Here is a 27,393-nt window from a genome sequence, read left to right as displayed (position 1 = left end):
AGCAAAGATCCTTGTCACCTGAACTAAAGAAGAATCTTCACATTGGCTGTGTCTGCAGTGCAACTATGCGGGGGAGGAGTGTGAATTGCAGCACGCATCAAAATGCTGTGGTGCTCTGTCACTGCCTTGTGTGGACACTGCAGGCATGAACTAAAAGTTTGCATTAGCATAGTCCTCTTCAAACAGGACAACATTAATGTGAACCAGGTACTTTTTAGTTTGTGCCAGCAGCATCCACCTGGGTCAGGTGTATGCTGCACCCCTGTAGTCCGACAGGGCAGTACAGACAAGTTCTCAGTAAACCTAAGGGTTTTCATCTTCCCTGTGGGTCAGCCATAGCAGGCTGTTTAGTCAGACACTTGATCAATGCTGGCAGTATCTCCAGTAGAGAGTGTGGTATGCATACATGGAACATCCCATAGTAGCACTGAGAGGTTAACACCTCAGAACCTCTTTATCTTTTAAGCCCATTTACAGTTTGTTCCTTACATTTCTTATGCTAATATTTGTACTATCCTGCAGCAAAAAAGCCCCAGATGATCCTTCAACCCTTGCCCCACTGTTTGGCCCACCTCTGGAGTCAGCATTTGAGGAACAAAAGTTGGAAGGTATGAAAATCAACAGAGGGGTGGGTTCCTTGCTTGTTTGTTTACTAGCCTGGCCATTTTTAAAAAATGGAAACGTTAGTTTGAAATAAGCCACGTCTGTAATAAGGTCAAATGTGCAACAAGTCTACTTGATCACTATCCCTGCAACTGAGACATTGCACCCTGGCTAACTCCTTCCTGTACAATATATAGAAACTGGCACAGTCTGCAGATTATAAATTGATGATAAACATTTAACTAGCAGTTCCAGAGCATGCAAAATAATTACCTTCTCACAAAATAAAATTTAATCAATGATCAGTTTTATAAGTAACTTACACTTCTGATACAAACCAAACCATAGTCACAGGGGATATCATATGCTCCTGGTGTAGGTCCTTCAATCCAATATAAAGAGAACCACAGGAGAGATATAATTTTCTGGTTTATCTCTCTTTTGAATAAAGAAAAGGAGTACTTGTGGCACCTTAGAGACTAACAAATTTATTTGAGCATAAGCTTTCATGAGCTACAGCTCACTTCATCGGTGAGCTGTAGCTCATGAAAGCTTATGATCAAATAAATTTGTTAGTCTCTAAGGGGCCACAAATACTCCTTTTCTTTTTGCAAATGCAGACTAACACGGCTGCTACTCTGAAACCTCTCTGTTGAATATGTAACATCCTAGCATTTTCTCTGTGAATGTGATTTTCTATGTTGGGCAGATAGACCAGGCTTTTGAAACCCTTTTAAAAGGAACATCAGCTCCAGCCAGACAATGAGTCAGGGAGAAGCATGTGCCAATCCAAGTACTGATGGATTGTTTGTATCTTCTGTCTGGTAGAAATTGGTATTCATAATTAATTAGTGGATTCTATAATTGAAATTAAATATTTTGTATTGCTTTGGTGTATGTGATTTATGTTTGTGTTCTTAGCTCCATTAGATCAGACAGAGATATGGGGTTCTATCCAGCCAGTGAATTCCAGTCTAGACTCTCCAAAGCTACCAAGACCTTTTCCAATTGGAAGTAAGTTAAATGTGGATTATTAGTCTGAAAAATTTATCTGGGCTATGGTATACTATGAGATTCTCTAACACTGTAATCATGTGGCAAGTTAGTTTATTTTTACTGGACTGACTTTAACTGCAACATACTAGAATGGAAAAAGGAGACATTTGTTTAATAATGTATTGGATGGATGGCTTTCAGAACAAAGGAGACAATGCACTTCATCCCTGGGGAGAGACATTACATGCAGAAGCTTATCTGAATTAGCAAGGCTAAATTTGACTCTATTTATCTGAAGAGAGAGAGACATCTAGGAATAAATACAGCATATGATAAATACTATAGCACCCGCTTACCTCAAAGAAAGATCCCGCTATCCTAAATTGGATTCACTGTTGTATCTCTAGAGTTATATCTCTTTGAGGTCATCTACTCCAACCTGCTACACTGAGGGAGGACCAAATATACCTAGATATCCCTGACAAATGTTTATCTAACCTGTTCTTGAAAACCTCCAGTGATGGGGATACCACAACCTCCCCTGGAAATCTATTCCAGTACTTACCTGTCCTTAATAGTTTGAAAAATTCTTCCTAATATCTAACCTAAATCTCCCTTGCTTCAGATTAAGCCCATTACTTCTTGTCCTACCTTCAGTGGACATGGAGAACAATTGATCGTCCTCTTCTTTATAACAGCACTTCATGTATTCAAAGATTGTTATCAGGGCCACCCTCAGTCGTCTTTTCTCAAGACTAAACATGCCCGGTTGTTGGTTTTTTTTAAGCTGTCCTCATAGGTCAGATTTTCTAAACCTTTTATCATTTTTGTTGCTCTCCTCTGAGCGATCCGATTTTTTTCCACATCTTTCTTAAAGTGTGGTGCCCAGAACTGGACATTGTACTCCAGCTGGCGTCTCATTGGTGCTGAGTAGAGCAGGACAATTGCCTCTTGTCTTATATATGACACTCCTGTTAATACACCCCAGAATGTTATTATCTTTTTAGTAACTGCATCACACTGTTGTATCATAATCCATTTGTAATCCACTGTAACTCCCAGATCCCTTTCAGCAGTACTACTGCCTAGCCAGTTATTCCCCATTTTGTAGCTGTGCATCTGATTTTTTCTTTCTAAGTGTAGTACTTTGCACTTGCCTTTATTGAAGTTCACTTTGATACAGATAGTGGTGATGCACACTAATTACCCTATAATCATTTAATTATGCAAGGATTTTAAAATAATCTACCATGATAAAAAGTCATAGTCATTATCTCTGTGCCACATTGCTGAATCTTGGGACAGGTGTGCAATTAATCTTTATCAATTCTGCACCTTCAATGGCATTAAAAAGAAGACATCCTGAACAGGAGGAACCTACAAAGAATCAAACACACCATGTTTTATGAGCTTAATGCATCTCTTGAATTTTTATTCTTTCCTCTGACCTGTTTTTCAGCACCTCCACCACTTCCACCAAAAAACATTCCAGCTACACCACCTAGGACTGGTTCTCCCTTAACAGTTGGAATAGGTAAGAATGAGGCATTATGTTTATTAGCTCATGAAATAATACTGCATAAGATATATATCGTGCATAACTGGCATGGTCCTGTAACCACTGACTCCAGAAGCCCCCACCGACTTCAGTGCAATTTATGCATGTGTAAATGCTTACAGAATCAGGTCCATTCTGAGAAAATCTGCATGATGACCACGTATTTGAACGTACTTGTATATGTTTAACTCACATGCATTTTATGTCTCCTTTTTATTTCCGATGTTTTGGCATCTATTGTATTCAAAATTATACTACCTAAGTCCTCCATACAGAGCCCGTGATTTTTTTGAATGATTTTGTCATCTTTACTATCTATTGGTTTATTTCCTCTCCCACTTTTTGGTACTGAGCCATTTTAGTAAAGAAATGTGACACTAGTTCCAAAGTTATACCTGAAACTGTTATAGTAGCTCTTTAAATTGGCTTTTAACTTTCATTTTGAATGTTTTTAAGGTTCAATTCTTATGAAATATGGGTGCAAAACTAATGTTTCTTTTTCTAAGAGCAATTCAGAGTCTGATCCGATCATTCTTGCACCCCAAACTCCTGCTGCTTTTCAAGGGGAGGCTTGGGTGCAAAGTTGGGATTTAATTTAGAATTAGAAAATCTCAGTGTTGTTCATGCAGAGGTATGCCAGAGAGCTATGCTCACAATAATACTTGTAAAGATGTATGCTGAAAGAAAGCTAGGCTATGTGGAATACAGGAGTAAATGAGGTGCTTATAGCATATGTTGCTAGCAGGCACAAATTTATCAATTAAAATCAGAACTGTATGTTTAAATAAAGAAACGCAATCATTGTTCTTTGATACAGATGCATTGTATGAAAAACAGTAGTTACATTACGCAACAGGAACATACAATGCAAATGTGGTATATTATTGAGCCATTTAGTCATATAGAATCTCTATGCAATGAACTTAGTGCTCTATTCATCAATATCTTTATTCATACTCGCGTATCTTAATTTTTCCATTTTATATCTATGCAGTCTGATGGCAGTTGTCTACCTGCATAAAATAGCATTCATCAACAAGAGCAAATGAAATACGCAGCCATGTGTGACAATATATAGGCTGGCTTTTGACTTGCAGCATATTTCAATATGTGTATCAAGTGTGGTAAAACAGAAAAGTCTTTTTAAAATTGAATACATTTTACTCCTTAAAATACAACGTGAGTTCTCTATGACAACAGAGTCAGAAGATGGTTTTCTAAAATCTAAGAATATGCAATAGATGTACACAGGAGGGTACGTAGTCATTATAGTAGTAATGTAGTGGGTATAGCTGGGGACTCTTGGGTTCGACCATCTTTTGCAACTGACTGTGTGGCTTTGGACAGATCACTGTGTTAATCAGTGTACTTCTTCATTAAATAGGTATAATACAACCTCCCTGTGATGTAGTTAGGCTTGCTTAACTTTGAGATCTTCCATAAAAGATGCTATACTGTATAAGTGTCCAGTCTGATCATCAATATTCCACAGTAAGGACAGACAAAAATCTGAGTACTAGAGGAATATATGGGGTTTGTTTCCACTGGCTGCAATACAGCTGTGTTGATGAATTCTATTTCTATATTGGTTACAAGGCTATATTTGCTCAAAAATTAACAACAAATGGTGCATGATGATTCAGTTCATGAGTAAAGCCTTTAAAAAACCCTGTATCCACAGTAGGTTACAACTGAAATACATACACACTGTATGCTACAGTATACTGCATGTACATTGCCAGTATATTTTGTAAGTGTTCCAAAATAGTATATGTGCATGTATAAATATGCAGATTATCTCAGGTAAATCTCAGGTTACTGTGCTTTGTGTGTATTTTTAATATTTAATAATAATTCACAATCTTAAATTATTTAGACCATACATAATGAACATCACTAGCCAATTATATATTTCAGTAGGATGCAGATATGATGTAAAGTAATATACAAGAAAGGTATACATATGGTATATAGTGCATGCTTTTTTCATATAATGTATATATTTTAATCCCATATATGTTTTGTACATTGTGCATAACCGTATTACCTAGATATTTTCATGCACATGAACTATGTCCCCAATAGCTGGTAAGAAAACCATGCTTTTTAAGTATCTCTGCTGGAATGTAGCTCACTTTGCAAGCCCCATATAAATGTAGAGTATAGTGCAACTTCAGCTATACCATCAATATTAAAGTTTAAAATAAACTACTTTGACCACAGGAAGTGACCAGACAGCAACAGAGGTCAAAAGTGACAAACTACCATCAATCAATGACTTGGACAGCATTTTTGGCCCAGTATTATCCCCCAAGTCTGTTGCTGTTAACGCAGAAGATAAGTGGGTCAATTTTTCCGATCAGTCCCCGGAAAACGTAACAGCAGAGTTGACTTCAAGGGAAAAAGTGGTGTCCCCACCTGTGGCATCAGAAATCCCAGCTGAATCTCCAGCTGTTGAAACCTCCCGCAATGTTCCATCACCTCTCAATTTAGAAGAGGTTCAGAAGAAAATTTCTGAGCAAACCCACGTTAAAGATGATAACTTAGAATCAACAGCATCTCCTAAAGATTTTGGGTTGGGACAGAGAGCTACACCACCTCCCCCTCCACCACCTACCTACAGAACAGTGGTGTCATCACCTGGACCCAGCCCTATCAGTGGCACAGGAAGCACCAGTGGTATGTCTTATAGCTTGAGTGTGCTTCAGTGTGCCCATGAATGCCTTTTTGCTGCGGTGTGAACACAACCTTTTAGCTGCTCTTAGTTGGCTTTTAAGCATCAGTCATTCCCTTTTGTTTGATTGTACTGTGCCCCCAGTGGCGTATTCTTTTCATCTAATGCTCTTGTGGTCCAAGTCGAGCTTGTACCCTAGATATCATGTTTCCTTTTACCCTGTCATTGTTGAGTGTCTGACATTAGAGGGGGAGTTGTGACGCTGCAAATCAGACTCCAAGGTGTAAATCTTGACAGCTTTTCACCAATGATCATGGTTATTGCTTTAAATAAGTGCACATGCTCAACAGTTTGAACTTCTCTCCCAGATATCCACCCGTGATACATGTGTATTTGCAGGACCCCAAGCTGCTTTCAGCCCCAGAATTTGGCACAGTTGTCAGCCTGCCATAATATCCTCCAGGAACTGCAAAATGAACAAAAATAGTGGAAAAACAGACAAATCTTCGCCGACTTTTCAGAAAACAAAACTGTCACTTTTAAGTAAAGCAGGAAATTCTTTGAATTCACTGTCTGTTCACATGACCGCACATGTGCAGCCAAGTCACCTTAAAGGCTAACAAAGCCAAATAAACAGAAGCCCTGCAGATATAAGTTGTGATGCAACAAATTCAGTATATCTCTACTTCACCATTCTGAGAATGTCCTTGAGAATCCTAGATAGTGCGAGGCTGAACTAGGCTTTGATAAATGGCTTTTTAAAGTAAACACTGTAGAGTAAAACATGGATTTGTTTGAAGTTTGCTGGTTGACTTCAACAGTTTAATTCTAAATTGGTATATGTCCTTTAGGTCAAATGACCTCGTTGGAGGTTGGTTTTCCCAGTGTCTGTCTTGTTGCTCTGAAGAGTGGTACAAGTTGATTACCTTATTTTTAATGACTAAAGGCTTGTCTACATGGGGAAATTTACTGGCAGAACTATACTGGTATAATTGTACTGCTGTAATTATACCAGTACCTGTCTCCACATGGACATAGCACTATAAACTAACCCAGCAAAAGGCACTCTTTTCTTGAAATAAGAATGTCCCACCTGGGAAGTTAAAGCAGTATAACTATAGAGGCATAATTATACCAGTGTAGTTCTGCTGATCAACTTCCCCATGTAGACAAGCCCTAAGCAAGATAGAAGTTACTGGTATTTGGAGAAAAAGAATCCTATGTTTTAAACTGGGCACTGATGCTAGTGTTGAATGTGTTGTTTTGAAATTCTTTGTTTGCATTCGTGCATTTCCCACTTAAAAAAGATATTTTCTGATTACTTTAACTAGGCCATGGTTTTCATTTTATGTATAAACATTTCTGTGGTGCTCAGCATTGTAGTGTCTGAGGAAATGAAAAACTGGAGAATGCTCCCAAGTTAGATTTTTCATCTTTTTCGCATTCTCATCTTCATGTGGTAGAATATAGCTCTCAATGAAATCCCCCAGGTGGGGAAGGGTGGGGGGTTTTTTTTGGTTTTTTTTATCTAATCCTGACTTCTGCCTTAGAGGTGAGCATTTCAGTGGGGGGACGCAGCATGGAACATACTATGCAGATGGAAGTGAGAGAAACTTAAAATCATTGTCATTTAACAGTACCCAGTGATGACCATACTACTATGGGGTAAGGTGGAATTCTTAACATGCTGTATATATGGTCATTAAACGAGGTCTTCCTTAATTTTGCTGTGTTTTTGAAGATCCATCCTCTTTTCCCTGATAGCTGTGTGTTGGCTTTTGTGTATGTGTTTAACTGACCACTGATCTTGTAGCATGTGGATCAGTCAACATATGTCTGACCTCCTTGATAATCCTGATGTGGGAAGCCACCCTACAAGAATGTGGGATGCAGAATGCCTTGCGTGACTTTTAAAGGGCCAACAGTTGGGAAGATTACCATTGGTGGAGGGCAAGTTTGACAGTTTGGGTTTGTATAAGTCCCTTCCCTACTCATTTCAGCCACATCCTTGTGTTCTCCTGACCTGTGCTATAATAAGTACCTCTCCAAACTCAGAACAGGACTTTCTGCCACTCCATTCCAAATCCTTTGATGATATTCTTTTCAGTTACCTGGTCTGCTAGGCTCCCAGTTAGCTGGGCATTCAGGTTCAACTTGCTTTGGGATGTCCTCAGGTCACAGCTGTCCCCGAATGTGTTGTCTTTCTATTCCTGGGAAGTCCTGGAAGCTGTGGGATTTGAATACAGCAGCAGGGACTGCTGGTTCTGCTCAAACACAGAAATGGAGGCCTGTGGGGGGTCATAGGAGGAAAATATGAAGAGGTCCTTGCCTCAGCCATCTAAACCTTAAAAAAAAAATCGGGATGGGGGGAGGTTGGGGACAGGGATTTGGCTTCTGATCCTTATTTGAGGCGCATGATTGGGTTGGTTCTTTTTGTTCCAAATTAGTTGGCTAGTATCTAATTTTTAACCCTTTCAGTAGCTCATTAAGGAAACACACATACATGCTTACCCATGTCTGTTATGCATATCTATTTTTTAGTTTCTCCTTCTGCTTTACTTTTAAGTAGAGTGATGTTAGTTGGATATGTTCCAGAGCTATAAAATGGTTTGATGGCAGAACATTTTTTTAAAGGTAAAGAATTCTGTAGTTCTGCAGCTATAATTGGATTTTGCAAATGTGGGATTACATTCAGTTACATGTTGATTAGTGGAATTCTGCTGTATATACTTGGTGCAGAAAGTGGTATAGAAGTGCAGTGGAATTCAAGGGATCCTGAATGTTTCAAGAACAAATATCATCCATTTTAAAATTCTTATATCTAGAACATCGACAATTGTTGCTTCTCTAACTACTTAAAACATTAATATGGATAAATACAAGTTATAATCCTGTCCTGTTAGAATTTCTGCAGTCCTGTTAGATTATTTCCATTGAATAATTCCCTTCTTGTAGGGCAATATGTTTTTGGGGTTTTTTTAATGGGCTGAAGTGGAAAATTTTCAAACACAGGTGCCTCAAATTAGTCTCCTAAATCAAATTTTAGGCTCCTAAATACAAGTGGCTTAATTTTCCAAAGTACTGAAATTGGTGTCCAAGATTTTAAAAAAAGCAGAACCTAACTTTTGACCCAAGATTTTATGTAACATGGGGCAAATTTTTATTTCTATAAATTTAATTTTCAAATGTCCATATTTTTAAACTAAGCCAACTTAAACTAAGTGTTAGATTCTTACGGCATATGATTGTGTTTTAAATGGAAAAATGAAAAACCAAGCACCCCATCCTAGTATGTAGTTAGAAAATTAGACAGTACAATGCCAAACAGAATGTGCTTTCAAGTATTGTGTACAACTTGTTAACAACAGTCCTGAAAGAACCAATGTATGTATCCTTACTCTTAGGTCTTTTCTATTTAGAGGTGTTGGTAAATCTTAGTTTAGGGGTTGAAGGATTTTAAAGATATTTTTTGCACAATACACTATAAAATGTACTTTTATACAATATCAGTTATTGCTGAACTTATCCTGGGTATGTTAAATTTTCTTTGTTACATCAAAATAGTATGTCAATTGTTCTGTTAAGTACCCAATCCATTCCTTTTCATTAAGTTGCAGCAAGTTGATCTTCACAGCAAGGTGACAGGGATCAATGAGAAAATGAAACATTTGAGCTTCACAGTTAGCTACTTAAAATTTGTCTTTTATGGTAACTATATTTTTTAAATAATTTTTTTAAATGGATTCTTTGGGGCTCCCCAGAGACCTTATAACATTCTGCCCTTTCCCTGTTCTGATCCTCACTCTTGTTTAATGATTGGATGCCATCTTACAATAATAGGCAATGAAATTAAAATTAAAAGAATTGTGCAAGATTTGTCCCCATCACTGTAAACCACTTCTGCCAAGGACTCTTTGTTTTGTTTTGAAGCCATTCAGGTATTCATTCAGAGTCAGTTATCTTAAATGTCATCTTTGTTAACCTCAGCCTCTGTATCAGCTGCATAACCAGGATTGGATAGAACCTCATTGTAATTTTGTAACAAAGATCATAAAGGAACAAATCCAAAGTAAAACTTGAATATGTCATGTATTCAGCATCAAGTATTGAGCCCAATCTTACAAACCATTACTGCTCACCATAGTGCCTACTGCGGTTATTTCTATCGCCTTCATACTACCACACTTACAATGAGAAAAACTCAATCTCTCCAGCTATAAAGCAGGATAAATTCCTCCCAGTCAGTTATGTCCTGGCCACCTTACTAGCAAATAATGCTGGCTGAAAACTTTTTTTAAAGCTGTTTCCCCTCCCACTCACCCACCCTCTCAGTGGTTTGGACAGTGCTATTGTTTTAAATGTTCAGTGAATTCTAAGAAAATGTCTCTCTCTCCTGTCTTGCATTTACAGTCTTTCATGTAAATCCATGAAGATGTCTGAAATAACAAATGTCTTATACCAATGATAATGCTTGAGAAAAGCAGGCCCACTGCATAGTACATATAAAAATAGTCTCCTTACTACAGGAAATATATTAGTAAATGTCAATTACTGAAAGTTCTTTTTCCCTCATCCAAAAAACATGTGAATGTATCAACATTATGAATTTAAAACATTCAGAGGTAGAGAAGAGAGACTTGCATACAAATAACCAGAAGAGAAATCAGGGGCTAAGGGAAGAGATTGTGAAAGTTAAACTGAAAAAATATTGTAAAGCTATCAGTAGTTGTCTCTCATAGTAATTCACTGCAATAAACAGAAGTACAAAGTAACCACTTGCTCCCAAACTGTCAGCATGTAATTTACAGACATGATACTGGTGTTCAAGAGAGAAGATTTAAAACTTCTGATACTTTAAATATAAAAATAAACTTTTTCACCATGGAGCCAATTTTAGCCTCTGATTTTGTGTTCAGAAAATCACACCAACAAAGTCTGCATTACCATGTACACGTGCAAATTTAGAGCTTGGTATGAAGTCAGCTCAAACCAGAACTTGCATACTGTAATTCCACAGCAGATCATTGAGTTTTGGGTTTTACTATGGCCTTCTTGGTTATCAGCTGTAACTTACTCTTCCACACTGCCATATTTATAGATTGACTTGCAGTGCGGTAGCTGTGAATGTGAGTTGGAAGCTGGATCAGTGTTTGTTTGCTTGATAGCACACAGTGCGCTGTGGGGAGTTCGGTGTGGAGAGAGCAGTTTGAGTTTAATCTTGTATTTATAGCCTGTGTTTATTTCAGGTTCATCATCTCCGGCTCGTCCAGCGACTCCACTGGCTGCCTGCAGCAGCACCACCCCACCGCCTCCTCCACCTCGGCCCCCATCTCGGCCAAAACTGCCTCCAGGGAAGCCTGGAGTTGGTGATGTGGTACGTTCGCCCTCTTCATAACCCCTGATGAGAAAGGGATCTCAGAATGAATCAGAAATTTTGTGTTTGTTTCCAGTCTGATAAAACAAGTTAATAGAACTGAGCAAGTAATTCATAGCAAATAAATGATCTGCAAATGGTCCCTGACCAATTCAGTTTTCTATAATTTATTCATCATTAGAAATTACACATGGGAGAATTTCTGTGAATGATTCTTGATCTGCTGATGGCTTGCTAACAGTTCACTGTGAGTATTCAATATGTGCAGTATGAGCTGTTTGCTAGTTTTGATTGGACGCAGTAGACTGTCCGTTCCCTGATTTGGATAAACCCTAACTCTTAGAATCAGGATTTTTGGTGCGAATACTCATGTTTATCAATTCAAGATTTACTTTTCTAACATATTTTCTAACATTGCCTTAAAATATGCTAGTTGTTGAAATATTCCTGCCGCTAAATTTGTTCACTAGACTGGTTGCAGAAAGCCGAAACAAAAGGGACACCAGTGCAGCTAAAGTGAATTATTTTTGAGCTACTATTTTTTTTCAGTTAGTTATTGAGTCCTACAGGTTAAAAACCAAGAGTATCCTGCAGCAAAGTGTAGATTTAAATAATGGAAGATGGCACACTCCTGCACGTTTTACATGTCCTAAAACTTTCTTTCATCTGAAAATCCTCAGAAATAATAATGTGATTATAATAGGTTGTGGCTCTTGTGCCAACAGAATTAGCAAGTATTCTAGTTTGCATGGGACTTAGTATTGTTCTACAGTAGTTTGCTTAAGTGTCTTGTCATAGGAACACTGGGAAATCCTGCTTGGCTGATGAGGAGGGGAAAGATGTGTTCTTGTCTTGGTGGTATATCACACCCCAATAATTATCCTGTGTCCCCATTTTTAAATGCTGTATGTATAAATAAGAACAAAATGTATCATTAAAATGGTATGATTAGTAATACTGTAAAATATTGCTACAAACTTTCTCTATATTAATGCGTTGTGGAATTAAGGCCCATTCTGGAAAGCACTGTGCATGTAGAACTCTTAGTACTGTTTAGAACTCTACTAGCCAGTGAGAGTTTTGCCTGCAGAAGGACTCCAGAATCATGCCCTGAAAAAATAATTTTCTTTCTTTCTTTCTTTGGATTTATACGTATATCTTTTCATCACAATGGGTTGGCTCCTCTAGGATCTAATGCACACTTACTGCTTCAAGTGGGTTATCACAAGGTTTAATGTGTGTGAATCCAGCCACAAGTGGCAACTCATTAAATATTTGTGATATTTGTGTGATATTTACCCATAACATACCATCTGTCCTGCATTTTCTAGTCTTAAATTGCCATCTTGTAGTTGCATGGTGAGGCGGGGACTGAAGCAAATGCTGGGCCTTCTATGTCTAGAATGCTCTCATCTTCCTCCTGTTTGTTTTAAAATTTTATAGCACTGTCAAGTTTTTGAAAATTGTAAAAATACTCTGTGGCCCGAAAGGATAAAACAAACTTAGACTTGCAAGACAGAATTTTTCACCGATTTTCCTATACCCTATCTTCTTTAAAGCCTCATATGTATTAAAGGTGTGAGACCCATTAAGATTTACATTATTTACTGTGTGTGACACAAAGATCCCAGAAGATGGTATTAAGATTACTGGTGTATATAGAAGCCTTATGTCCTTTGTTCAAAGGCATCTGTTTATATTTTGGTGTAAATGTTACAGTATGTATATTTTTAATCTTGCGTTATTTTGTGTTTTTCTACAGTCCAGGCCTTTTAGCCCTCCTATTCACTCATCCAGTCCACCTCCGGTAGCACCTTTAGCCCGTGCTGAAAGTACTTCTTCCATATCATCCACCAATTCCTTGAGTGCAGCCACTACTCCCACAGTTGGTAAAAAACCACAGGTTTCTTTTGTAATCTTTTATAGAGTTGAATGGCTTTTCTAAAAACTTGAGTTTCTGAAACCCTCTACTTTATATCATTTTCTAATTTTTTGCTTTCATGTTCATATTCTTTTAAGCAGTTTAAGTGAAAGAGCGTAATCCAGGTATGAAATATAAACTGATACCCAGCATATACACGAGTTTTCTTATTCTGTTGGATATAAAAGTGTGTTAAGAGTATGGGTATTTGGTAACAGTAAAAGATATCACCAATGAGGTATGGTGTTAATATTATTCGAGATCTGTAAACTTAGTCAAAAGAAGAATGGGAACATTTTTCTTCTCTTTTTTGGTGGGAGGCGGGTTGGGGGGGACCCAAGATTTGAAATTGGATGGTGGCATCCTGGAAACAATTACTCCTAAACCGTGTCGAGTTTTCAATCTGATATTTGCCTTTAAACTGGTAGATAGAAAAACTTAGGGGTCTTGCAAAAGCTTTAGAACTTTTCAAAACAATTAGGGTTTCTGATACATCTTACAACTTGGAAAAAATGGTGCAGTTTCCTAGAGGAAACTAAAACACTCTTTAAAAACTTGATTCACTTGCTAAGTAGATAAGGTAACATTTTCTGCAATGGGAAAAAATAAATACAAAAAATATTGTAAGGCTGACAGCTCTTAGGTTTGGATGTTTTGAGTCATGGCTTTCTCCCTGTGGGGCTCCTCCCTTCTCTTTCTTGGTACAAGAAACTCTTTTATTCTCTCTGTCTCTGCCTCTTTCTCATTTATGAGGGTTTTTTTGCTCCGTCTCCTCATATGGACTCTTATCTGCTGCAGACTCCAGGTCTCTTTTCTCTCTCTCATATTCCCTCTGTCTTCATCAAGACACCTCTCTCTCGCTTCTGTAGATCTTCAGTCTCTTCTTTGTTCCAGGTGTTCTCCTCATTTTCCATTGTTTTTGCCCCTTATCTCTGTCCCACTGTCATCGCCGCCATCTGACTGAACTATGTCTCGCCAGTTCTCCTACTGCTTGCTTCTTACATTCTCCATTTTCTTTCAGGACCATTTTCAGTTCAATTACTATATGGGATTTGCTTCGTTGGGGAAGGGGACTTGCACTGCCACTGAAATTGTTTTTCCTGGCTAGTCTGAAATAACCAGTGTAGCTCTCCCACATGGAAGCCAATTTGATATTGTTGAATGTTCAAACCCAGGACATCTGAAAATCAAAATTAATTAATTCAAGTGTGTGAGTTGTCCCAACTTTGATATTGAATGGCATTACATTTGGAGAGCCTTGAAGTATAGTATTAACAAACAGGTTTTATTCCTAATACAAAGAAAGGATTTTAGGAATTGTTTTTGTTTGTTGAAAATGGAGGTGGTTTGAACCCTAGATTCAACCTTTCTTCTCAAACGTGGAGAAAGTCTAAATCTGAATGTTTGCAGTTTGCATCTGTCTCTGACTAAAACCCAAGGGCATTTTCATTTCTTTATGTATTGTTTGCTGTAGCTTTGATTTATTATGTCTCCTTTCTACCATTTTTTCATTTTCCAGTTGCCTTCTTTATGTTTGTATCCTCTGTTCCCATTTCCAGGTGGTCACCATTACAGCAGTAGCATGTCCCTGAAATAAATGTATTTCAACCAGTCCAAATTAGGATGTATTTTCCTCTAATGCACAGAGGACTGTGTTCAGCAAGTTTCCATACTCTGTATTTGCTAAGTGCCATCATGAGGACTAAATGGCAAAAAATGTGAGATTTGTAATTCTCATATAGCATCTCTGAAATTGGTATTCATTAACATAGATTTTCATTTAATATTTGGATCCTTATCAGTGAGCACACTTTGAAAATAGAATAGCAGATAGCATAAAGAAATCAAGTGTAAATAAAGAACAAGCTAATTTGTGTTTCAGATATGCTATGATATGATATGATATGAAAATTTAGATGAGTCTCCAGGCAGCTCTAACTGTTGAGATAAATATGCCATGTTTTGCCAACACTTCAGCATTCATGTTCTCACTGGATTGAACAATCTTTTCCAATGCAAGAAAAATAAAAATGCTTCCCCTCCTTAATTATATTGAATTCCTTTCTACCTATTTAATTTCCTGGACACCACACATTTTGTCAGTGGAAGGAAAATCTCTCTGCTTCTCTCATATATGATTTTCATTCCATTCCTACAGTCAGTATAGAGTATACCAGGAGGAGAACACAAGACAATGTTGCAAAAATACTTCCTTTAAGGTTCTAGCACAAAAAAGCAGCTACTGGTATTTAGTTACCCTTTTCATTGTTGGATTGTACTTTTGGGGGATGAAAGCAATACTAGTTGAGGTGAAGGTTACAGCTTTGAGCATCAGAATCAAGGTTATTGGAGTAGAACTTTGGTATAAGTGAATTACTCTGAGTGATAGGTGAACTGCAAAAGGTTCAGAGGTTTGATTAGAGCAGCATCCAAAAATTAGATGCTTGTTATAATAATCACTGAACTATCTAAACTTCTTTTGTTTAATTGTTAATCTCACAAAAAGTAGGTAGCTTTTGTCTGAATAAGGGGTTTAAGATCTGATCTTCCTAATTATACTGAGATAGTTCCCACATCAAGATAATAAATTAAATTTTTCTTGTGCAGTAGGAGCACACAGTACAATTACCTTAAAAATGAGAGAGCCTGCACAACTGCATATCACAAGATCTACGGAATGTACTATGCGTGCCATCATGAATTTGTTCCTTCAGAAAATTAATCCCTGTGGCTGCTGCTTAAGCTTTTAAAGTGTTGGGTTTTTTCAGTTTTATTGGATGTAGGCAATGCTTCCAATAAACAATATTTAAATTGCTTTGAAGATGCACCCTTCTAAAAGCTACCTAAGTGATCCTGGGCACCGACACTTCATCTGGAGCAAATTGAAAATTGTGGCTCCGATATTGCCCTACAAAATTCCACTCGGTCTTGTAGGATTTCAACCCTTTTGAAGAGGTAACAGTGCAGGGAAGCTGCTTCCTTTTTGGTAAAACAAGTGCAGAAGGTACAGTTCTGTCATGACTCTTCCCTCCCTTGCCCCTCCCATTTTTTCTAATGGCCCCTGTGTATGTTGGATTTCTAATTTGAAAGAAGTAATATTTTTGCATGAGGAAGTATACATACTAGAAAGGGCAAGTCTAATTCCTTCTGGAGGGGCTCACTCAGCCAGTCGCAGTATATCTCTACATACCATGACATCATTACAGGGTTCCTATTTTAACACAGATGAGTTGTTACTGAATAAATTCTTCAATGCACTAGCCACAGACAGGCTTTTCTTTAGCATGAGGAATGAATGTCTTCTCCCTTCATCTTTTTAGTAAACAAGTGTATTTATTGTAGCTGTTAACAGGACAGCCATGCACTCCATTTCACGTTCTAGTTCCTCTGTGTCCATATGAACCCTCTTCCTGAGTAGTGTTGGAGTGTGGGAGCATATTCCTCAGATATATCTTTGTTTTGCCAAAGTCCCCCTTCATTTGTCCCATGTCATAAGCCACGTGAGAGTGCTTACTGCTTTCTCCCAGAAGCAGAGTGGTTCTGAGGGGTGATTGAAATTATCAGTTCATTTAAAATCAAAATGTATCCTTGTCATGTTACCTGGAAGTATGCACAGATGTTAGCAGAGAAGGCAGAGGTAGGAGGTTTTTTGGGGGTATCAGCAGTTCAGAAGCATGGGCAAACTTTCATGGATTATTATGTTGTCATTTCATATAGAGGTAATTCAAGTGCCACTCAGAAAACAACAGCAACCCACCCCATGTGTAGTGGGGCGGCTGCCCCACTCCCACAGAATGGGGGTTAAAGGCAGCCCTGGAGAGGGCTGCAGCTGGGAAATGGAGTGAGAACAGCTGGGGGAAGCAGCCACAGCTGTGGCCAGCTCAGTTAGGGCCCAGCTGGCCCTATAAGAGGGCTGAGGGCCAGAAGCTGGAGAAGTCTCTCTCCAGCCCTGGAGGGAGAGGGCCTAGCTGCTGAGGAACATACAGTACCTGAAGTGGAGCAGCGCTGGGGAAGGGCAGAGGGAGCTGGGGCGCTCCAGCTTGGTAAAACTCCAGGCTGCAGGCCTTGGTGAAGGCCTACAAAGGTACTGGGGCTGCAGAGGGGCAGCCCAGAGATAGGCAAAGGCAGCAGGTCCTAACCCCTTGCCAGTGATGAGTGGCCACTAGACTGCAGTCTGCCCCAGTGAGCAGGGGCTAGATGACTGGCAGTAGCCACTGAGGCAAGGTGGGTCTAGAGGGTTGGGGGTTCCCTGGGAGGGGAGACCCAGAGTGGGGGTTCTGCTGGGGCAGAACCCCAGGGAAAAAGGCACCAGGGTCCGGGAGGGACATGGGGCCAGTGGCAGGCGAGACATGGCCTGCAGAGGGCGCTCCAGTGCTGGTGAAGAGCTAATTCCCTGGACGACCAGCAGGAGGCGCCGCACCAGTGAGCATTGCCCCGCTACACCAGGATTCCCCAATGTAATAGAAAGGTAAATGTGTGACTCTCTCTATGGCCGCTAAATATGCCATTGGCTGCTTCCATTTTAACCTGATGTTGATTTTTTGCTACAAATTAATGGGGACAGAGGCTGCAGGTAGGCCTATGCTAAAGCAAATAAAGTTGTATGTTTTTGCTGCCAAAAGAGTGTTGAATAAGAACATAAGAATGGCCATACTGGATCATATGAATGGTGCGTCTTCTGATAGTGGACACTGTCGGATGCTTCAGAGGGAATGAACAGAGCAGAATAATTATCAAGTGATTGTCCAGTTCCAGCTTGTGGCAGTCAGAGGTTTAGGGACGTCCAGAGCATAAGCTTGCATCCCTGACCATCTTGGCGAATAGGCATTGATGGACCTATGCCTATTCTCCATGAACTTATCTAATTTTTGTTTTTTTTTAGCCCGTTTGTACTTTTGGCCTTCACAACTTCCCCTGGCAATGAGGTCCACAAGCTGACTTGTGTGTATTGTGTGAAGTAGTACTTCCTTTAAGCTGCAGCAGAGAGGCAAACAAACAGTGGTTGGCTTAAGGCAGCTGTGTGTCATTAAGAGAAAAGAGCAGTAGTTGTGGAACATTTGTAGCTCAGAGCCTACATTAGCAGTGATTCATAGTCAGAACTATATCTGACCACTCCTGAACTAGCCTCTTAGAAGGGGATCTCTGTACTTACATTTGACAACCCCACAGGTTTACCTTGTGCACAGTAAGTGGTCTTGTCTTTTTTTATATTTTTTTGAATTTTTTAAGAGTATTGAACTTGCATTGTATTGAGGCACAGATGTACTGGCTGCTCTTTAGACTTATATAGTCATAAAAAAAGACATTCCCTGATCATTTGTCTGTCCATTTGAAATATGTATCTGTGCCTCAAGGCCAAATATAGTAATGAATAGAGCTTTTCACTATCTCCACTATGCTGTTAGAGATTTGTTTCCGAGTTGCAAAGATTATACCATTTGATTGTCCTTATCCAAAAGAATATTGAACAGAATGATTTTATTTGTCTGTTCTTGTGATTTGGCTTTCTTTCTTTGTTGTTGCTTCTGCAGTTTGAATAACACAAGAAAAAGACTCCATCGTTTTTATTTCAGTGACCTTTAAATTATTTTTCTCATTTAAATTCTTATGTTTTGTTGATATAGTACACTACTTGATTTCATTTGGGATTTGTGTTTTTATTCTTTTGTTTTTTACGTTTCTTTTGCTCATGGTATCAGAAGATGATGCTTTTATTGACAAACTGTCCTCGTTTGAAAGGCGCTGTGAAACCCCTGCAGGTACTGTATTAGCAGAGTGGTTTCAAGAAATCTGGATTAAAACTCCCAAGCCATTGTCTCATAAAAATGCCTATAAAACTTACGGACATGCTTTCTCCTCAACCACCATGAATGTCCAGTGCATATGACATACATGTTTTAAAATGGAATTCGTACCACAAAAAAAGCAGCACATTGCATGACAGTTTCTCAGTGACCAAAAAGATTGAGAGAGGTGATATATTACTGTTTTGTGAATTTAAATTGAAGGAATAAATTTAACTGCTCAAAAATACATTTTCTAATTATTTCAAAAGTAGATAATATCTATGATGTTTGTTCTCCAATACTTTCAAGGTGGTGTGAGTCCAGGTAAACTGGTAATTCTGGTGGGAAGGGGAAAAAATTCAGTTAGACACTTTCTGCTCCAGGTGCTCCACGTAGAATTTTATGTCCTAAAATACAATTTTAAAAAATACATACATTTTACGATAAAAATATTTTTAACACCAACAGACAATGCAAAGTACAGCATCCTGCCCAATACAGCTTGCTAATCCTATTTAAGCACCACAGAGACACCACTGGAGATGAAGAGCATAATGCAAGTGACTAAGTTTGTCAAAACAAGTGCAGTTAAATATACTAACCCAGCCTGCATGAACATGAAGCCTCTTCTATTCCATGCATAGGCAACTACTATCAAGTGGGCAAAAACACCCCTCCATCTAGTCTTCAATAGCTTGCTTTTTGCTTTCTGTTTTCTAAACCAAAAAACAGAGTTTTAAACACCATTCCCCTTTTCCTTGCACGTTAACGGCTTGCAGTGCCTCTTCCCTCCCCCATAGTGAGATAAGTTACCTGCTCTGTGACTTACACTGTGTCCTTCTCTCTCCCTCTCCTTAACCTTTCCCATCCCGCTTCAACTCCTGGCCATACAGAGAATGAACAGCCTTCCCTCGTTTGGTTTGACAGAGGAAAGTTTTATTTGACTTTTGAAGGTAAGTAGTACATAGCATACCAGCTTGTAACTTACTCCCCTTTGCTCTTACTATTTAAGTCCTAAGGTTTCCTTCAAAAGTTCCCTTCTAACTTTTTGTATGAAAATGCTATGGCTACTTAGATGACATCATATCACAAGTTCAACATGGATCATTTAAATTTGATTTGTACATTTGTCTCCCTTCAATTACTTTTTTTAAAGGACAAAAAGAGACTATTCTTGTGTAAATCATGAATATATTCTACAGAACAAAATCGCTTATATTGCCAAGGAACTTGACTCTGTCAACCAGGGCTTCTTTTTACACTCTTCTGCAAACCACTTGGTACACTAAATGTATCGCTACACAATATGATGACTGAAACCTAAATTACTATTTTATTTTCTATTGGCCTTTACCCTCTTCTGGGTGATTTAACTAGCATTAGCCCACTACCCATTTTAAACTTCCTAGAAAACCTATGACATACTTAAGGTATATTGGAGAGTAATGTGAAAATAACATCTGTATGATTATCTTGAGGGTACTACTCATCATTTGTAAAAGTAGGAAATCAGGAAATGTGCCCTACTGCTGCTGTACAAAATTAATCAGCATCTGCATAATCCCAGCATTTTATCCAATTAATTTTCAGTCAGTCTGTAAAATTGAGTTATCCTTCTGAATTAGTGAGCTGTCCAATTAGTCTGTTCACTTTGAATTACACGTAACCTTTACCAACTCTTGTATTATAATGGAGTCTGTAAAGTCTGTCCCTTATAAATTCTTGTTTTCAGGGATTTATTTAAGTCAATTTTAAAAACTCACTTGAGGCTAAAAATGCAATCACCTATCCTGGAAACAAATTAAAACACAATCTGTTTGACCTTTAAGTTTTAAGTGTGTGCAAAAGAAAAAGAGTCCATTTTACTGGTCTGGGTGGTTTACGTGAGTTTATTGCTAATCAGAATTACCAGGTTGACAGCACTGGAGACTGAAGTCGTTTGTGTATAAAGAGAATAGGCACCGTGGGCAAAAGTAGTGCAAGCTGCCCCTCCCCACTAAGTACCTCAAACTTGCCCTAGGGGACTAACTTTAAGAGGTGAAAGAGTAATTGAGTCTCCATGCCCATTCAGCGTTTAACCTGCCATTAGAGATGGTTAGACAAATCTGATCATGGCTTAGTGAATTGGGCACCTATCTAATAGAGATTGGACTGAGACCATCAATTTTCCCATAGGCAGCAGATTAGCTATCAAATGGTGGTAACTGTAGGACACTAGCAACTTAGACAGATGGTGTATCTATGGCTAATTTGAATAGAACAGGAGTGAGTAATCCGCTGAGCCACCCAGTTCCTCCGCATTTTGATATTTAAAAAGTTTTGGCTGAGTTATTAATATTGGAAAATCAGCTACTGTTTACGCATCGTGCCTGTTTTACAGTAAGGCTGTAAAATACTTGTACTACAAGTCTTATGGTCTATTTGCCTACTTGGATGAGGGCAGTCTTAGTGCTTTTAAATTGTGGTGCAGAGATGTGAAGCTTACGTTGTGGTGTTTAGGGAAGTATATAGATTACTTCTTGAGCTAGAATGTGGGTCAGGGATAAAATCTGATTTCTAACTTATGGCAAGCTTCTCAAAATTTCCAGGGTTTTAAAATAAAATTTATATAGTACTTATACACAGTATTTGGGAGGAGTTATAGTCCTCTCTCAGCATTTTAGAGGTGGGTATATTCTAGCCAGGACTGAGTCCAGTTCAGGAGCTCTAAGGTAGGCAAAGGGTGGTAGACAGACAGACAATGGACAGTGCTTCAATAACCTCAGTAAGTCAATTTGATTTTAAATAAAACCATGAGTATCATTCTTACAATCTTTTCATTTGAACATCCATTGGAAGATGCCAAGGTTTAAACTCCCTTAGGGTTTTACAAAATCTGTGATGGAATTATTTCTTTCCTTCTGGTCATTGACTTTATCCCAAAGGTTGTCATATCAATGGATCTGTGAGATCTGGCATCTTATTCTACAGTTGTTTCCAAGTGTTTGGATTAGAAAATATCCAGAGTGAAGATGTGCCAAGTCTTGTTTCTTAATTTAGAATCCTTGAAAAAAGGATAATAAGGAGGAGGCAAATCATAGGAGTCTCATCACTGTCTTGCTATCTGAAGTCTTCTATGATTGTGCTTATGTTTACTGCTTGTTGCTTCTGTGGATGCCTTAATTCTTGAACAGATCTTTTCATCATCAAGGAGCCAGGTGATTTGGGGGACTTGCTACTTTTTTTGTTTGTAGATAACTTAGAAAGTTTTCCTCTGAATCAGAACCAAAAAAGAATTCTTTCTTTTCCCTCTAGTAAAAGTTTCCCAAACAGAAAACTCTTTTGGCTTCCGTATGTACTATTTCAGGTTTCTTCTGTAGTTTCTTCTGTACTCTATTATGGGTAAACAATCCTAGAATCTGCTTTCATCACTCAGCATTTAGATTGATGAACACATCAGCTGGCTTTCAGCATCTTCTGTGATTAGAGTTATAGCTGCCAAGAATTTCTTTTGAGCTGCTAATATCTTGAATAATCTGACATGGCTCAACTGAGGTAAAGTGCCCACATTCCATCTCTTACCAGATATTTTTCTTAAGCTTCATTTAATGAAGTTGTTGCCAATATAGTGCTAAACTGGTTCTGAAACAAGGAGGGTGTCTTGGAACAGAGTATTCAAGAAGTGGGGCATGGGTTACCCTCTTGACTAAGATCAAGTGCAGTATACAATCACTAGACCACTGGTAAAAATTCGGGCAGACTGATTATCAAACATTTGTAACGGATCATCCCTAAATTGCACAGAAAAAGGTTTTTGATAATTGTGATCTCTTTGCTTTGATGTTTAATGACATTCTTACTCTAGGTAACAGTTCTGTACTGGGAAAGGGAATGGACACAATACCCTGATGGGACTTTCTTGATGGGTTTCCATGATTAAAAACAGTTACTCTCTCCTCTTATATGAAGACTGACTACACAGTTCTAAGGTGTATATTCTACCATTATCATTATTTATTTAATCCCAATTAGTTTATTTTCCCCCACTTTCATTCTTAACCTTCAGTATTGCAACAATTTTTATAATCTGATATTTGTGTGCTTTTTTATAATATGCCAACAGAATTTAACTTGTAAAAAATCATTTAAAGAAAAACATAAAATTGTAAAAACGAAGAATATTATTGCTGTCACAAATACAATATATGTGGATCAATGTAATCTCCTAAGTGGTTTATGGAGACCCCATCATCTTTTTTTCCCCTAATAATACAAAAGCAAGGGGATAGCCAGTGAAATGGAAAGGCCATGCATTTAAACCTGCATTTACACAAATCTAAAGCCAGAATGTTAAAACCACCACCAACTGACAGGGTTTAGGAAGAAATTTCCCTGTGGGCTGGTTATTTCATAATTGTCCATAACAGGAGTATCTGGCATCTTCTTTCAAAGCATTTGGTATTGGCTGCTGTTGGAGAAAGGATACGAAGCTAGGTGTACTAAGTTAGAGAGGGAAGAAGAAAATCCTATACCTAGCTCCCTCTTTGGATAGACATATCTGCAGATGCAAGAGAATTACATATTCCTTCAAAAGTTAATTGTTTCTAACATTCATTAAACTGGCTCAGTAATCGCCAGATTAGAATGCAGTACATGACTCGGCCAAGTATGTTGGGCCATCTCATTTTGAGATAATAGATTGGCCATCGTAGACACAGAGAATGTGTGGGCTTGAAGATTCACATTTTGAAGAGCATGGCAGAGTTCTATTGTTAGAAGTTAAGTGAAGTACTGCTGCCAATTCTACACACACACAACCATTCAGTTACTCAGGTAGTCATGTCTGGTGGAGCTGTTCTGACCAGTTGACAGTTTGCTAAATATCAGCTGCCTCTGTTCAGAATAGTCAGATCATATTTACTGAGAGAAATTTCCCTCTGTTTCATCGACAAAGCTAGATGTGGCCCGGTAATGGAGCTGGGTTTCAGGGGGATTCATGTCTGGAGGAGACAATTGGAATTTCTTCTCTGGAGTGATTTGTCAGATTTCCTCACATTGGTTTTGAATGTGCTGGGGAGAACCATAGTCTGTGGCCTGTGAGATGGACTTATACTCCTTGTGGCTTGTGAAAGCAAGTGAGGTATTGGGTCCACTGATAAACAGAGTTGGCTTGCTCAATCTGTGTGAGGCAGAAGTGTGCTTTGGTTCCCAGATATCCTCAGAAGGCCTTCAGCATGTAGGCCTAAGATTCTGCTCTGTCTCCTGGACTCTTATTCAGTTTCCTATCAGCAGTCCCCTTCCTCAAAGAGAGGGTGTTGGTGGCATGGATGGAGGGGCTTTGTAGATATGATAGTACTACCTTAGGCAGTATCATATTTTGCCAGAGATTCTCTGCTGGTTGTCAATAGGAAAACCATGTGCACATGGTATACCCATCCCCCAGTCCTTGATTCATTCCTTCTCAAACTAATAGGGTGGCAATGTCTCAGCAGCAGCTGACCCACCCTGTTTCACCCCACCCCCGTTCTACATGCAGATCCCCACTGGGTAATCTGGACCTTTTTGTATATCTTGATGAGTACCTGCTAGAAAAATTGAGACAATCATACAGGTTGTTTGAAATGAATACAGTTGAATAAAACAATTGCACTTCTACATATTATAGCTCTAATTTTTCAATATTCCTTTATCTATCCCTAAGTTTTGGAGTCCAGATTTATTTTTGGATTTGACCTATGAGTTGTTCTACAATGGTATAAAAGGAGATCTATAGCATTTGGAATTTGTTAGCACTATTAACTCAGTGAATGATGCACCAGAAAAATGGATTTCTTGCTAAAGATGAAGTCAGCTGCTGTAGATTTGGGAATCAGGTGATATATGAAAGGGTTCTGCATGATTTTGTTCTGATGTTATGCCATCTCAATGTTTGTTCAAAGTTGACTATATTGAACTATCCCGTCTGGGGACAATATATATTCAAAATTATATATTCCAGTATTCCAGCAATTGCAAACAGTGGTGCAGCTCAGTCATTCTTACCTATGTGTCATGAAAACCCATTTTCACTACCACTTACAATGTAGCTACCAAAGTTGCAGTTGTTGAAGGTTTGAATGCTTCTTTTTGCTAGTGTAGACAAGACTAGGGGAACAGAGAGAGGGAGAGAGAAGAAACATGTCAGATTCTTTTGGAACTTGTATGGTGCTGGTATACTCATTGGATGAGTGTTGACTAGATAGGGAACATGGCCTTCTGATTAAGGCTCAGGAACTGGTGTTGGGACATCTGGGTTCTGTTTCTGCCTGTGTCATGGATTTCTTGTGTGACCTTGGCCTAGTCATCTGAGCATCAGTTTCCTTATCGTAGAAAGTAAAATAACAATATTTAACCCTCAGAACACCTCTGTGAGGTAGTTAACTCATTAATGTTTGTAAAGTGCTTGGAGACCTGTTACATCAATTTAGATGGAATATATTAGTCCCAAAAGTCAAAGGTGTTAATATGACCCTGTCACTGTCCAATATTAAACAGTATTAAACAAGTTTCTGGGTTTAGTACATAGGGACTTTAGCCTGCTTAGTTCCATGGGAAACACACCACTACAAAATCTTTGTGATCCTTTATTAAAGATACAGAAAAGAAGAAAAAACAGTTAAAGCATTTGAAATGTAAAGTATTAAATAAGACTTTCATTTTAACAGCAGCCCTTGTTCCTTTAGATCAGGGTTGGCAACCTTTCAGAAGTGGTGTGCCGAGTCTTCATTTATTCACTCTAATTTAAGGTTTTGCATGCCAGTAATACATTTCAATGTTTTTAGAAGGTCTCTCTCTATAAGTCTATATATTATATAACTAAACTATTGTCATATGTAAAGTAAATAAGGTTTTCAAAATGTTTAAGAAGCTTCATTTAAAAGTAAATTAAAATGCTGATCTTACACCGCCAGCCCGCTGCCATCCTGGAGTTCCATTCACCTAGGCTGGCAGCAGGCTGAGCGGGGCCTGCGGCCAGGACCCCAGATGGCAACGGGTTGGCAGCCAGAACCTGACTGGCAGCGGGCTGAGTGGGGCCGGGTTTGGGGTTCCATCTGCCGGCCCCACTCAGCCTGCTGCCAGTCTGGGGTCCCAGCCCTGCCCACATAGAGTGGGTACCTACCTTCTCCCTGGTTCTAGCCCATTCTCTTTCTCTCTCTCTCTCTGCACTGAGCTGAGGGTGGGAGTGCACTGAGCACAGGGGTGGGGGTGAAGGAGCAGGCTGGGGGTTGGAGTGTAGGGTCTGGCCAGGAGCTAGAATGAGGGAGGGGGCTCATGGTTGGGGCAGGAGGTTTGGGGGTGGAGCGCTTACCTGGGAAGCTGCCATTTGGTGCAAGGGGTGCAGGTGGGAATGTGGGGGGTGGGGTGGAGGGGACAGGAGCTCCTGTTTGGTGCTCAGGGTGGGGGAGGGAATGTTGGAGGTGCAGGAGTCAGGGCAATGGGTGTGGGGGGGTTGGGTATGTCTGAGGGGTGCTGGAGTCAGGGCTGGGGTTGTGGGGGGGGATGCAGGGGTCAGGAGGAGGCTTGGGTGTGGGGGTGCAGAGATCAGGGCAGAGCGCTGGGTGTGTGAGGGGGGTTGGGAGTACTGGAGTCAGGGCTGGGGTGTGTGGCGGGGTGCAGGGGTCAGGGCAGAGGGCTGGGTGTGTGGGCTGGGGTCATGGGGGTGCTCCCAGCCTGAGTGGCTCACGGTAGGTGGCTGGAGGGGATATGCCCTGATTCCGCCCCATCCCCGCCTCGTCTCTGCCTCCTCCATGGAGCAGCGAGTGCGCTGCAGCTTTGCTTTTCCCCTCCCTCGCAAGGGCCATCAGCTGATCGGCGGCAGGGAGGGAGAGGAGGAGGGGCAGGAACCCAGCACGCTGGGGGAAGAGGAACTTGCCTGCTCTGCAGCAGCAACTGGCAGGACCAAGCTTCTTCACCCTGCAGGGGGGGTGGAGAAGGGTGGGCCGGGGTGGGCAGGATTTTTCATGGCACGCTGCTGCCTGCCGGGGTCCTGGCCCGGGTTCGGCAGCAGGCTGAGCGGGGCCGGCGGCTGGGACCTGGCAGGCAGCAGCGTGCCATTCAAAATCGGCTTGCTTGCCGTCTTCGGCACAGGTGCCATAGGTTGCCGACCCTTGCTCTAGATGGAGAGAATGTTTAGAAGGGGAGAGGGGGAACCTCGTCTGACTGTCTCTTTGATGACAGTAAAGATGGTCCTTCTGGGGAAAAGAGAAAAGTTAGCTGAGCGGGGCTGGAGCTGTTGCTGTTGTTAAAGACCAGTCCTGTTTCCTAGAAGGCAAAATAAGACAAAACACCCAAAAGGGAAAAGAAAAGAACAACAAAGATAGACGCTGCATTTTCTGTCTCCGGTGTTGACTCTCACTTGCAGCCTTGCTTCTGGAAAAACCCAGACTGCACACAGTCTGATCAGCTAGTCTGAGACCTGGCAAGCTTGTGCTGGCGTCAGGCTATTCAAGATGTTGCTTTTAG

The 27,393-nt window shown here is 39.7% G+C and overlaps 1 protein-coding gene across 4 annotated transcripts in view; it reads left to right on the top strand.

The window, feature by feature from the left end:
* SGIP1 (SH3GL interacting endocytic adaptor 1) overlaps window positions 1–27,393 on the top strand; it is a 184,889-nt gene that overhangs the window by 123,327 nt on the left and 34,169 nt on the right. For 3 of the 4 annotated variants that reach the window (XM_043490669.1, XM_038413191.2, XM_043490670.1), the window contains 7 exons: window positions 523–608; window positions 1,525–1,617; window positions 3,059–3,133; window positions 5,381–5,836; window positions 11,078–11,205; window positions 12,968–13,094; window positions 19,806–19,865. In XM_043490669.1, coding sequence (XP_043346604.1) covers window positions 523–608; window positions 1,525–1,617; window positions 3,059–3,133; window positions 5,381–5,836; window positions 11,078–11,205; window positions 12,968–13,094; window positions 19,806–19,865 — 1,025 coding nt within the window. Of the gene's footprint in view, window positions 1–522; window positions 609–1,524; window positions 1,618–3,058; window positions 3,134–5,380; window positions 5,837–11,077; window positions 11,206–12,967; window positions 13,095–18,312; window positions 18,319–18,825; window positions 18,886–19,805; window positions 19,866–27,393 lie in introns of all 4 variants that reach the window. The other variant, XM_043490671.1, reaches the window with a different exon arrangement.

This window comes from Dermochelys coriacea, chromosome 8, assembly GCF_009764565.3.
Source record: "Dermochelys coriacea isolate rDerCor1 chromosome 8, rDerCor1.pri.v4, whole genome shotgun sequence".
In the NCBI taxonomy this organism is placed as follows: Eukaryota; Metazoa; Chordata; order Testudines; family Dermochelyidae; genus Dermochelys; species Dermochelys coriacea.
This window is presented reverse-complemented; position numbering and strand designations above follow the sequence as displayed.